Source organism: Geotrypetes seraphini, chromosome 3 (assembly GCF_902459505.1).
Source record: "Geotrypetes seraphini chromosome 3, aGeoSer1.1, whole genome shotgun sequence".
NCBI lineage: Eukaryota > Metazoa > Chordata > Amphibia > Gymnophiona > Dermophiidae > Geotrypetes > Geotrypetes seraphini.
Window position 1 is genome coordinate 589922 of NC_047086.1, and position 14142 is coordinate 604063.

The window sequence follows — 14142 nt, forward strand, 5'->3', positions numbered from 1 at the left end:
TGCGTATATGAATGATTTTAGGTTTAAGTTGGCTAGTGTCCGTGCCAGAGGGGCCAAGTAAATGTTGAAAAGGGAGGGGGATAGAGGGGAGCCTTGTGGGACTCCGCAGGGATTGCGTCAGTGATGGGAGAAGGTTCCATTGCTGTGGACCTGGTAAGTACGGTTAGTTAGGAAGCTTGAGAACCAGTTTAGTTGGGAGACAGCAGACTCGAGAGAGACTTGGGTGTGCTGGTAGATGCATCACTGAAGCCATCTGCACAGTGCGCAGCAGCCTCGAAAAAAGCCAACAGGATGCTGGGCATCATAAAGAAGGGCATAGCAACCAGAACACGGGAAGTCATCATGCCTTTGTATCGAGCGATGGTACGTCCACATCTGGAGTACTGCGTTCAGTATTGGTTGCCGCACCTCAAGAAGGACATGGCGGTACTTGAGAGAGTCCAAAGGAGAGCAACGAAATTGGTAAGAGGGCTGGAACACTGCTCATACGCCGAGAGGCTGGATAGGCTGGGGCTCTTCTCTCTGGAGAAAAGGAGGCTCAGGGGAGATATGATAGAAACTTTCAAGATCATGAGGGGCATAGAGAAGGTGGATAGGGACAGATTCTTTAGACTGAAGGGGACAGCAAATACGAGGGGACATTCTGAGAAACTGAAGGGGGATAGGTTCAAAACAAATGCAAGGAAGTTTTTTTTCACCCAAAGGGTCGTGGACACTTGGAATGCGCTACCAGAGGAAGTGATCAGGCAAAATACGGTACAAGGATTCAAACAGGGATTGGATGGATTCCTGAGGGATAAAGGGATCGTGGGATACTGAGGGAGGAGCTGGGAGGTAACACAAGTATAGGAAATACATCAGGTAATGAGTATAAACTAACCTGGTCGTGCATGTGCAAGACCGGAGGGCTAGGACTTCGATAGGAAGGCAGGACTTAAATGGGAAACCAAGGTGGCAAGGGAGCCCCTTCTGATGATTCAGACAGGTCTTGACCTGTTTTGGGCTGCCGCGGGAGCGGACTGCTGGGCGGGATGGACCTGTGGTCTGACCCGGCGGAGGCACTGCTTATGTTCTGATGAGTACTTGGCCGGTGATGCAGATGGAGTCAAGGCAGTTGAGCAGGATATCATGGTCGACCAGGTCGAAGGCGCTGCTTAGGTCGAATTGAAGTACTAGGGCGCTTTTGCCCAGTGAGAACAGGTGGAGGAGGTAATTGGTCAGAACTGCTAAGACAGTTTCTGTGCTGTGGTTTGTGCGGAAGCCAGATTGGGAATCATGAAGAATGTTGAACTTATCTAGGTAATTCATGAGGTCATGGTTAATAAGACTTTCCATGAGTTTTTGGAAGAGTGATATGTTGGCGATGGGTCTGTAGTTGGCAGTGGAGGAGATGGGTTCCTTGTTGTTTTTAAGGCGGGGGGAGACAAGAATGTGGCCAAGTTCAGTCGGGAAGTGACCAGTGGACAGGCATAGTGAGACCCAATTGAAGAGTTCGGCTTTGAATGAGGGGGGGGCAGATTTCATGATGGTGGGTGGGCAATTGTCTAGTAGGCAGTTGGAGTTTGCATATTTTGAGTAGAGTTTGAGAAAAAGGTTCCAGTCTGGGCTTTCGAAGGAGCTCCAAGTCATGTCTGTTATTGAACCTACTGTGTCTGCTGCAGGAAGGTTGAATATTGGCTCAGAGACAAAACAATTTTTCTAAGAGGACAAATTACTCTGGAAAAAATACTGATGAGTGTACAAAGTACTTTGACCCTTTGGGAGTCTGTAGATTCCATGCCGATTCCCTGTCATTAATATTTTTTAATGCATTAGAAACTCAATATCTTAAGGCCCAGATGTACATTTACAGGGAAATTCTAAAACTGGTGCCCTACCGGCATCTAAGTTAATTGAAGAACGTCATGAGAAACAGCAGAAAACGGCAAGGTTGAAGTGCCTAATGGTGCCTAAATAAAAGGCGTCAAAATCACGCCTATATAGGCACTATAGGCTGCCGAATGCCAAAGTAGGTATGGCCAATGCCAGAAGTGGTATTAGGTGGCCAAAAGTGCCAATGTAGATGCGATTCACACATAGATAGGTGCTGGAAATGTAGGTCTGGAAAACCATGACCTACATTTCTGGCACCTATCTATGCTGGGAGCCCCCAAAAATAGTCCATAGCTTGCCATCACTTGATTGTAGCAGGGGAATCCCCAATCAGCTGAGCCAGCAGGACCCCCCAAACCGTGGCTTTGGGGAGTCCTGCCAGCTCACCTGATTGGGGATTGCCCTGCCGCGATTTGCTGAACCAGCAGAGAGGTCCCTGATTCCTCTCTCTCTCTCTCTCTCCCACCCTCCCACTGATCCCCCCAGCACCTCTCTAAGGAGAGCACCCTCCCACCAAACCCAACACCCCATACACCCCTGACATCCCCACAAATCCCTACACACCACCCTTGTACCTTTGGCTGGAAAACCAGAAAGAGGGATGCCCACTTCCTCTTGCTGGCAGGCCTTCCCCTTCCTGGTGCACCCTGGGCTACACTATGAGGGGCCTGATTGGCCAAGGCACCTAAAGGGCCTAGGTGCCTGAACCAAAGTCTTAGGACCCTCTCAGTGCTTCCCATAGGAGGGGTCATAGGCATCTGGGCCAATCAGGGCCTTGGGCCCCTTCCCAGTATACCCTGGGATGCATTGGGAGATGCCTGATTGCCCAGGCACCTTAGAGGGCTTAGGTGCCTAAAGCAATCAAAGTCTTAGGACCCTCTAAGTGCATCCCATAGGAGGGGCCTTAGGTCTTTTCCCAGTGTACCCTGGGATGCACTGGAAGGTGGCCTATGACTCTGATTAGTCCAGGCACCTATGAGGGGTCTTAGATGCCTGGGTCAATCAGTCTTAGGCCCTTCCCAGTGTATCCCATAAGCACATAAGAATTGCTGCTGCTGGGTCAGACCAGTGGTCCACCGTGCCTAGCAGTAAAAGACCAGTACCCTAACTAGCCTTACATGCATACGTTCTGGTTCAGCAGGAACTTTGTCTAACTTTGTCTTGAATCTCTGGAGGGTATTTTCCCCTATAACAGCCTCCGGAAGAGCGTTCCAGTTTTCCACCACACTCTGGGTGAGGAAGAACTTTCTTACGTTTGTACGGAATCTATCTCCTTTTAACTTTAGAGTGTGCCCTCTCTACCTTGGAGAGGGTGAACAACCTGTCTTTATCTACATTCCCTTCATTATCTTGAATGTTTCGATCATGTCCCCTCACAGTCTCCTCTTTTCAAGGGAGAAGAACCCCAGTTTCTCTAATCTCTCACCGTACGGCAACTCCTCCAGCCCCTTAACCATTTTAGTCGCTCTTCTTTGGACTCTTTCGAGTATTACTGTGTCCTTCTTCATGTACAGCGACCAGTGCTGGACGCAGTATTCCAGGTGAGGGCGTACCATGGTCCGGTACAGCGGCATGATAACCTTCTCCGATCTGTTTGTGATCCCTTTCTTAATCATTCCTAGCATTCTGTTCGCCCTTTCACCGCCTCCACACACTGCGCGGACGGCTTCATTGACTTATGGATATGGATTGCTCTGAAAAGAGAAAATGGAACTTCTATCTATGTGGGTGTAGTCTATAGATCTCCGACTCAATCGCAGCAAATTGATAAGGATCTGATTGTGGATATCCAAAAGTTTGGAAGGAAAGTGGAGGTTCTGCTGTTGGGAGATTTCAACCTGCCGGATGCGGACTGGAATCTTCCGCCTGCGGAATCGGAAAGAAGTAGGGAGATTGTGGATGCCTTTCAAGAGGCTCTGCTCAGACAAATGGTGACGGAACCCACAAGGGAAAAAGCGATATTGGATCTGGTCCTCACAAATGGAGAGAGTATCTCTAATGTTCGAGTTTGTGCTCACCTGGGTAGTAGCGATCATCAAACGGTTTGGTTTGATATAACGGCTAAAGTGGAGAGCGGCTGCACGATACTTAAAGTCCTAGATTTCAAACATATGGACTTTAATGCAATGGGAAAGTACCTGAAGAAAGAGCTGTTAGGATGGGAGGACATAAGAGAAGTGGAAAGACAGTGGTCTAAGCTGAAAGGAGCGATAAAAATGGCTATGGACCTTTATGTGAAGAAAATCAATAAAAACAAGAGAAAAAGGAAGCCGATATGGTTCTCCAACCTAGTGGCTGAGAAAATAAAGGCGAAAGAGTTGGCGTTCATGAAATATAAAAAAAACCCAAGAAGAGGAGAGCAGAAAGGACTACAGGGTGAAACTGAAAGAAGCCAAGAGAGAGATACGTTTGGCGAAGGCACAGGCGGAAGAACAAATGGCTAAAAATGTAAAAAAGGGAGATAAAAATTTTTTCGGATATATTAGTGAAAGGAGGAAGATAAAAAATGGAATTGCTAGGCTAAAAGATGCTGGGAACAAATATGTGGAGAGTGATGAGGAGAAAGCAAATGTGCTAAACAAATACTTCTGTTCTGTGTTCACAGAAGAAAATCCTGGAGAAGGACCGAGATTGTCTGGCAAAGTTACACGAGAAAATGGAGTAGATTCTGCGCCGTTCACGGAGGAGGGTGTTTATGAGCAACTTGAAAAACTGAAGGTGGACAAAGCAATGGGACCAGACGGGATCCATCCCAGGATACTAAGGGAGCTCAGAGAGGTTCTGGCGAGTCCTATTAAAGACTTGTTCAACAAATCTCTGGAGACGGGAGTGATTCCTGGGGATTGGAGGAGAGCGGATGTGGTCCCTATTCATAAAAGTGGTCACAGGGATGAAGCAGGAAACTACAGGCCGGTGAGCCTCACTTCGGTTATTGGAAAATAATGGAAGTGTTGCTGAAAGAAAGGATAGTGTACTTCCTTGAATCTAATGGGTTACAGGATCCGAGGCATCATGGCTTTACAAATGGTAAATCGTGCCAAACGAACCTGATTGAATTTTTTGATTGGGTGACCAGAGAGCTGGATCGACGACATATGCTAGATGTAATTTACTTGGATTTCAGCAAAGCCTTTGATACAGTTCCTCATAGGAGGCTGTTGAACAAACTTGAAGGGCTGAAGTTAGGACCCAAAGTGGTAAACTGGGTCAGAAACTGGCTGTCGGACAGATGCCAGAGGGTGGTGGTTAATGGAAGTCGCTCGAAGGAAGGAAAGGTGACTAGTGGAGTCCCTCAGGGTTCGGTGATGGGGCCAATCCTGTTCAATATGTATGTGAGTGACATTGCTGAAAGGTTAGAAGAAAAAGTGTGCCTTTTTGCAGATGATACCAAGATTTGTAAGAGTAGACACCGAAGAGGGAGTGGAAAATATGAAAAAGGATCTGCAAAAGTTAGAGGAATGGTCTAATGCCTGGCAACTAAAATTCAATGCAAAGAAATGCAGAGTAATGCATTTGGGGATTAATAATAGGAAAAAACCGTATATGCTGGGAGGAGAGAAGCTGATATGCACGGACGGGGAGAGGGACCTTGGGGTGATAGTGTCCGAAGATCTAAAGGCGAAAAAACAGTGTGACAATGCAGTGGCTGCTGCCAGAAGGATGCTGGGCTGTATAAAGAGAGGCGTGGTCAGTAGAAGGAAGAAGGTGTTGATGCCCCTGTACAGGTCATTGGTGAGGCCCCACTTGGAGTATTGTGTTCAGTTTTGGATACCGTATCTGGTGAAAGACGTAAGAAGACTTGAGGCGGTCCAGAGGAGGGCGACGAAAATGATAGGAGGCTTGCGCCAGAAGACGTATGAGGAGAGACTGGAAGGGAAATGCTGGATCAAGGAGAGATGGGGCTCAGGCTGGATGGAATGAGGAGAAATGCCTTGTTGGCCCGGAACTTCCTCTCCTACGTCAGAATTGACGTCAGGGAGCGGAATGCTGGTCAGCGCGACGCTTCTGCAGGGAAGGCTTGGGATGGCAGTGGCTTGGGGGCTGTTCCCCGATGGCGGTGGCAGCAAACCGAGTGGCTTGGGGGAGGGCATGGAGAAAGAAAGAAAGGGGGCAGGCAGGGAGACAGAAAGAAGGGGGAACAGGGAGACAGAAAGAAAAAGTTGGGGGAGAGAATGAGGTCTGGAGGAGAGGAAACATACAGGAGGCTGAAAGAAAGGAAGAAAGATTGGATGCACAGTCAGAAGAAGAAAGTGCAACCAGAGACTCATGAAATCACCAAACAGCAAAGGTAGGAAAAATGATTTTATTTTCAATTTAGTGATCAAAATGTGTCAGTTTTGAGAATTTATATCTGCTGTCTATATTTTGCACTATGGCTCCCTTTTACTAAATCGCAATAGCGTTTTTTAGTGCAGGGAACCTATGAGCATTGAGAGCAGCACGAGGCATTCAGCGTAACTCCCTGTGCTAAAACCTACTATTGTGGTTTAGTAAAAAGGGAGGGGGTGTATTTGTCTATTTTTGTATTTTGTTACTGAGGTGACATTGCATAGAGTCATCTGCCGTGACCTCTTTGAAAAAACCCGGAATATGAATATTTAACATTTTCTCTGCCTTTCAGTGTGCTTTGTGTTTTTTTTTAATTTTATTGTTGGTAGATCATTTTGACTTAGTCATTATAAAAGTAGCTCGCAAGCCCATAAAGTGTGGGCACCCCTGCCCTAGAGGAAAGGAGAGACAGGGGAGATATGATTCAGACGTTCAAATACTTGAAGGGTATTAACATAGAACAAAATCTTTTCCAGAGAAAGGAAAATGGTAAAACCAGAGGACATAATTTGAGGTTGAGGGGTGGTAGATTCAGGGGCAATGTTAGGAAATTCTACTTTACGGAGAGGGTGGTGGATGCCTGGAATGCGCTCCCGAGAGAGGTGGTGGAGAGTAAAACTGTGACTGAGTTCAAAGAAGCGTGGGATGAACACAGAAGATTTAGAATCAGAAAATAATATTAAATATTGAACTAGGCCAGTTACTGGGCAGACTTGCACGGTCTGTGTCTGTGTATGGCCGTTTGGTGGAGGATAGGCAGGGGAGGGCTTCAATGGCTGGAGGGTGTAGATGGGCTGGTGTAAGTCTTAACAGAGATTTTGGCATTAAGGTCACGAGAATCTCAGATGTCCAATATACTGGGGAATCCCTTTGGGTTAATTTGGCCAGAGGGAAGGACAAATGCTTGTATCTTGGCGTAATTTACAGACCCCCAAGACAATAGGATGACCTGGATATGGAAATAATCGAAGATATAGAAAATATCACCTTGCGTGGGGACACAGTATTGCTAGGTGACTTCAACATGCCTGATGTGGATTGGGTTACACTTACCTCTGCTTCCGGCAGCAGCAGGAGGCTATTAAACTCTATGAAAGGAGCAAGCCTCAGGCAACTGGTGTTGGAATCGACAAGGGATCAGGCAATACTGGACCTGATACTTACCAATGGAGAAAGTGTCACAGAGGTCTCGGTGGGCGACACATTGGCCTCCAGCGACCACAACATGGTATGGTTCAATATCAGGAAAGGTTTCACTAAATCTACTACACTAACCAAAGTCCTCAAATTCAAGGACACAAATTTCAAAGAAATGGGAGACTTCGTTCACCAGGCGCTACAAAGCCAAGAAGAAACCGATAACGTGGAAGACATGTGGTCGACTTTGAAAGCAACCATACAAGAAGCAACAAACCGCTATGTAAAATCAGTAAGTAAACGGCGAAGGAACAATAAGCCACAGTGGTTTACTGCGGAGATCTCAGACCTGATCAAGGAGAAGAAAAAAGCATTCATCTCTTACAAACAATCAGGGAAGCAGGACTCTAGAGCAGACTACCTGACCAAATCAAAAGCCGTCAAAACAGCAGTCAGGGAGGCTAAATTCCTCATGGAAGAGTCTCTAGCAAAGAACATCTAGAAGGGAGATAAATCCTTCTTCAGGTATATCAGTGATAGAAGAAAAAACTCAGGCGGGATTGTACGTCTTAGGAAACCAGACGGAGACTATGTGGAAAAGGATTCGGAAAAAGCCCAACTATTAAATGAATACTTCTGCTCAGTCTTCACCCGAGAAGCGCCAGGGCTCGGCCCTCAGCTACAGACAAGGGTTGGCTCAGTTGACCCGTTTAGTAACTTTGAGTTTACACCCAGCAGTGTCTACGGTGAGCTGTCAAAGCTCAAGGTTAACAAAGCAATGGGGCTGGACAACCTGCACCCCAGGGTGCTTAGGGAGCTGAGTGATGTCTTGGCGGAGCCACTGTCCGCGCTCTTCAACCTCTCCCTTAGTACAGGCAGCGTCCCGTTGGACTGGAGGACGGCTAACGTCATTCCACTCCACAAGAAAGGCTCAAAGATGGAGACAGCAAACTACAGACCAGTGAGTCTAACATCGATAGTGAGCAAACTAATGGAAACTCTAATCAAACACCAATTAGATAAGATCCTGGATGAGGAGAATCTACGGGATCCCCAACAACATGGATTTACTAAGGGGAGATCCTGCCAATCCAACCTGATTAGCTTCTTTGACTGGGTGACAGGGAAGCTGGATATTGGGGAGTCCCTGGACATCGTGTACCTGGACTTTAGCAAAGCATTCGATAGCGTAACCCACCGCAGGTTACTGAGCAAGATGAGTTATATAGGATTAGGTGACACATTGACGAAATGGGTTGGGAGCTGGCTTGGAGGTAGGCTCCAAAGGGTGGTGGTGAACGGCACCCCCTCTGAAATGACGGAGGTGATTAGTGGAGTACCACAGGGCTCAGTCTTGGGCCCAATCCTATTCAACATCTTTATAAGAGACTTGGCAGAAGGGCTTCGAGGTAAAATAACATTATTCGCCGATGACGCCAAACTGAGTAATGTAGTGGGCAAATGCACAACAGACGAAGATTCAATGCCCGACAACATGATGCACGACCTATTCCTACTGGAGCGATGGTCTAGGACATGGCAACTCAACTTCAATGCCAAAAAATGCAAAGTTATGCACCTGGGCAGCCAGAATCCATGCAAGTCTTATACCCTTAATGGCGAGATCCTAGCAAAAACGGTAGCAGAACGAGACTTGGGGGTAATCGTCAGTGAGGACATGAAGTCTGCCAATCAAGTGGAGCAGACTTTGTCCATGGCAAGACAAATCATGGGCTGCATACGAAGGGGTTTCGTCAGTCGTAAGGCAGAAGTCATTATGCCATTGTATAGATCCATGGTGAGGCCCCACCTGGAATACTGTGTGCAATTCTGGAGGCCGCATTATCGCAAGGATGTGCTGAGACTGGAGTCGGTGCAAAGAATGGCCACCCGGATGGTCTCGGGACTCAAGGATCTTCCATACGAAAAACGGCTTGACAAATTACAGCTATACTCGCTCGAGGAGCGCAGAGAGAGGGGAGACATGATCGAGACGTTCAAGTATCTTATGGGCCGCATCGAGGCGGAGGAAGATATCTTCTTTTTCAAGGGTCCCACGACAACAAGAGGGCATCCGTTGAAAATCAGGGGCGGGAAACTACGAGGTGACACCAGGAAATTCTTTTTCACTGAAAGAGTGGTTGATCGCTGGAATAGTCTTCCACTACAGGTGATTGAGGCCAGCAGCATGCCTGATTTTAAGGCCAAATGGGATAGACACGTGGGATCTATTCACAGAGAAAGGTAGGGGAGGGTCATTAGGGTGGGCAGACTAGATGGGCCGTGGGCCCTTATCTGCCGTCTATTTCTATGTTTCTATGAACCCAAGCACAGTACTGAGTAAAGCTTTGGATTCTTGCCCAGAAATAGCTAAGAAGAAAAATTAAAAAAAAAAAAATTTAAATTGAATCAGGTTGGGCAGACTGGATGGACCATTCGGGTCTTTATTTGCCGTCATCTACTATGTTACTATGTTATCGACTAGTACTCCCAAGTATCTTTCCTGGGGGGTCTGTCCAAGTACTGCACCGGACACCCTGTATTCGTGTATAAGATTTTTGTTACCGACATGCATCACCTTACACTTTTCCACGTTAAACCTCATTTGCCGTGTTGCAGCCCATTTCTCAAGTGTGTTTATGTCATGTTGCAGGTCTTCGCAATCCTTCTGTGTCTTCACTATTCTGAATAACTTCGTATCATCTGCAAGTTTAGTCACCTCGCTCGTCGTACCAATTTCCAGGTCGTTTATAAATATGTTGAAGAGCACGGGCCCAAGTACCGAACCCTGCGACACTCCACTCGTGACACTTTTCCAGTTCAAGTATTGTCCATTTACCCCCAACTCTCTGTTTCCTATCCGCTAACCAGTTTTTAATCCCCGTGAGTAATTCACCCTCAATTCCATGGCTCGCAATTTTTTGAAGTAGTCGTTCATGTAGAACCTTGTTGAGCGCCTTCTGAAAATCCAGATATACAATGTCGACCGAGTCACCCTTGTCTATCTGCCTGTTTACTCCCTCGAAGAAGTGCAGCAAGTTCTTCAAGCAAGATCCTTTTGCACAATGCACATTTAATGGAATAACCTCAGATTTGCTCCAATTTATTTTGTACCCAGAAAATTTATCAAATCTATCAATCAATTCCAGTAAATGCGGAATGGTGGATTCAGGATTCTTCAAATGAAGCAAGATATCGTCTGCATAAGCAGAGATTTTATATTCCCAACCTGCATAAGGAATCTTCTGTATCTCCCTTGCCTGCTATATAGCCAATAATAAGGGTTCCAGAACAATATCAAAAAGCAAAGGACATAAGGGACATTACATTACAGTACAGATTTCTATTCTGCCATTACCTTTCGGTTCAAAGCGGATTACAAAAAGAGTTATGGAAGAAGGGTTAGATCAGAGAAGGTTTCCAAGAGAGGGAAAAGTAGGATCTGGGGTTAGGGAGGGGATGGTAAGAGGGGGGTTAAGCTTTATCATGGTATTAAGCTTTATTAAGGGATTTCTTGAAGAGTATAGTTTTTATTTCCTTTCTGAACATCTTGTAGTCTGGGGTTGTTGTCAATAGGTTGGAGACTTGGCTGTCTATCTTCGCTTCCTGAGTGGCCAGTAGTCCGTTGTATCCGGACATCCTTGTCTAACTCCTCTCCCCAAACAAACATTCAGAAAATGTATTATTAATATAGAGTCTAGCTGAGGGAGAACTATACAAGGTTTGAATCATTTGTATAAATCCGGAATCTATACTAAACCAATCCATCGCTTGATACATGAAAGTCCATTCCACACGATCAAAGGCCTTCTCTGCATCCAAAGAGACAGAAAAAGCCAGATCATTCATTGTTTTTGATAAACATAGCATATGAAATGCTAATCTAGTATTATTTGAAGAATGTCTTTGAGCAACGAAACCCGTTTGGTGCATACCTATCATATAAGGGAGAGCCTTGGCTAATCTTAGAGCCAATGGCCCGCGACTTAGCCTGTGTTTTGGATTTTGGCCCCTTAATTACATTACATTATATTACATTAGTGATTTCTATTCCGCCTTTACCTTGCGGTTCATAAGAATTGTTATGATAATAAGAAGTACATATTGTTAAGATATTAAGAAGTACTTAAGGAATATTTAGAACCTTTTCTATTTTGCTAAAGAGTAGTTGGTAACTGCAGGAGGTGTTCGGAACCTGTTTGGTTGTGTTATATTGGTTTTATGAATTTTTTGAAGAGTAGGGTTTTTGTTTCTTTTTTGAAAGTTTTGTAGTCTGTGGTCGAAGTCAGCACATCGATGAGTTGTCGGTCCAGTTTCGCTGTTCTGGTGGCCAGTAGATTATCATACATTTTTCTTCGTTTGACATTTTTGGTTGGCGGGTGTGGGAATTGTGATTGAGTTTTACAGCCCTTGGCTAAGTGGTTTACATTCAGGTACTCGAGAATTTTTCCCTATCTGTCCTAATGGGCTCACACTCCATCTAATGCGGTGGTTACCAACCCTGTCCTGGAGGACCATCAACCAGGCCAGTCGGGTTTTTGGGATAGCCCTAATAAATATAATGGAGGTGACAGGCATGCAAAACTGCCCCATGCAAATTCATTAGGGCTATCCCAAAAACCCAACTGGCCTGGTGGTCCTCCAGGACAGGGTTGGGGACCACTGATCTAATGTACCTGGGGCAATGGGGGTTTAAGTGACTTGCCCAAGGTCACAACTGGATATTCACCTAACAGGTTAAGATAGCACTGAACATATTTGGTTAAAGTTAACTTTTATATGACCTGACTTAACTGGTTAACTTTTACCGCCAGCCTTGCTCAGAACACATCTCTGACTCCTGCTTTCTAGGTAACTTTAGGCCACAAATTGAGTCATTGGGGTAAAAGTTATCAATTTACTGCCCAGTACATTTAAAAAAAGCACCTATTTTAACTGTTTAACTCTGATCTGTTCATCTGAAAGATTTAAGTTGTACCAATCCTCATTTGACATTCAGAATGTTTTACTTGCAATAATAGAAAACAAGGAGTGGAGCTGTCCAATGAAGACTGGTGAATTTATTCTTTCTTAAAAGATCCTTTATTCATCCCAAAAATCTGAGTGACTCGATATGTACATGTTTCGGCCAAATCGGCCTGCTTCAGGAGTCTTAAAATCTTCAGAATGAAAGGACTTCCTAGTCACTCATTTTATATTACACTTCTCCCTCTGTAATCATGGTTTCAGCAATCGTGGTTTCGATTATTCACGTTTTTTAGCTTGCAGGCTCCTCTCCCCAAATTACATCAGCTTGCATAGAGAAATCGCTGATTCCAAGCATTTACAAAGAAAAGTACTGATTCCCAGCACTTTCTTTACCGTGTTTTGCCTCTCCTTCAGGTACAGACCAAGTCTCCCACCATGTTATTCGCGGTTTCACCATATTCGTTTCAAGTTTATTATAAATTTGATTAATCGCTTATTCACAATTCTAAGTGATGTACAAAACAATAAAATTACAAATTTCTGGGGGAAACAAAACAAACGAATAGAACTAAACCTGACAAAACATATTAAACAAAAGGAAAAGATGGGGGAAAAAATACAAGTTGATAGTAAATAAGACATGTATGGGAAAAAAAAACAATAGGAAGGGAGAGAGCAGTGTGCTTCAAAAAAGTTGGGAAATAGGATTTAATTGAGGCTCCTAATCTAGCTTTCTAGCTGTCAAATGCATCTTTAAAAAGAAAGCTTTTTAACTTGCTCTTGAATCTGTCTAGATTGCATTCTTCCCTTAAATAAATAAGGAGGGAATTCCATGTTTGGGGGGCTGTGACTGAAAAGATGAATTGCCACTGTGTGTTAATGGTTTTTAATAGAAAACAGCGAATAACATAGGAAAAAGTTATTTGTGATTTTTCTGTATTTGCGGTTCTGTTAATCCCCTATCACAGTGAATATGGAGGGAGAAGTGTATATCTTGTACAAATCATGACTGATAAAAGAAGCGTTCTCAGTGCTGAATTAGCGAGCCGAAACATGTACATTTCAAGTCATTGAGATTTTTGGGATGAATAAAGGACCTTTTAAGAAAGATTGAATTCACCAGTCTTCATTGGACATCTCCATTCCTTGTTTTCTTTATTGAGTTTTGTGGATTTGGTTCTCCTGTTCTTTGTTGAATTAATTTATTCTGTGTTGATATTAATGAAGAAATATGATATTTTGTTTATTTCCAGATTCATTTGCCGGCAGATGTACAATTTATTCAAGATCAACTGAAGGGTGGAAATGTGACAGAAATAGGAATAACCTTTCTGAGAAAGAATGATGACAAAAAACACAGACGAAATAAGTAGAAATGGAGAAAAAGGAAAAAAAAAGCCTTAAAAAATGAATGTCGATGTGTTCAGCAGTGCTATTGGTGACTGGATTTACAATGCTTTACCTTTTAATTACTGAACCTTCTTCAAGACTGCACAGAGAAACAATTAATTTTTCCCATGCTGAGTTTAGTGTAGTTATTCTTTTTAAACTGAGTTTTTATTTGACTTTCATGTAATACATGGTGTGCAGTGTCTCTTAATGTAGCTTTCCAGAGCCCCTGTAATATGAAAGATAAAATGCCCCTGTGTGTGCTTAATCACAGTCTGCAATCCCTTCTCTCTAAGCATGTACCAAAAGGTTTGCTTTCCACTGCAATGTGCTGACTCTCTGCATCTGATGTACTCAATTTCATTCTACAGTATGAATATAATGCTAAAATAAAGGTCTTTGACAGCATTCATTCATTCTTTGTGTCTCAAAAGGAGTGGTTTGATC

At 44.4% G+C, this 14142-nt stretch overlaps 1 protein-coding gene across 1 annotated transcript in view; it reads left to right on the plus strand.

Moving 5' to 3' along the window:
- TRAPPC3L (trafficking protein particle complex 3 like) overlaps positions 1–13974 on the plus strand; it is a 101281-nt gene extending 87307 nt beyond the window's left edge. Inside the window, exon 5 of the mRNA XM_033938414.1 lies at positions 13560–13974. Coding sequence (XP_033794305.1) covers positions 13560–13679 — 120 coding nt within the window. The 3' untranslated portion in view covers positions 13680–13974. The remainder of the gene's footprint in view (positions 1–13559) is intronic.
- The last annotated feature ends 168 nt before the right edge of the window (positions 13975–14142 follow it).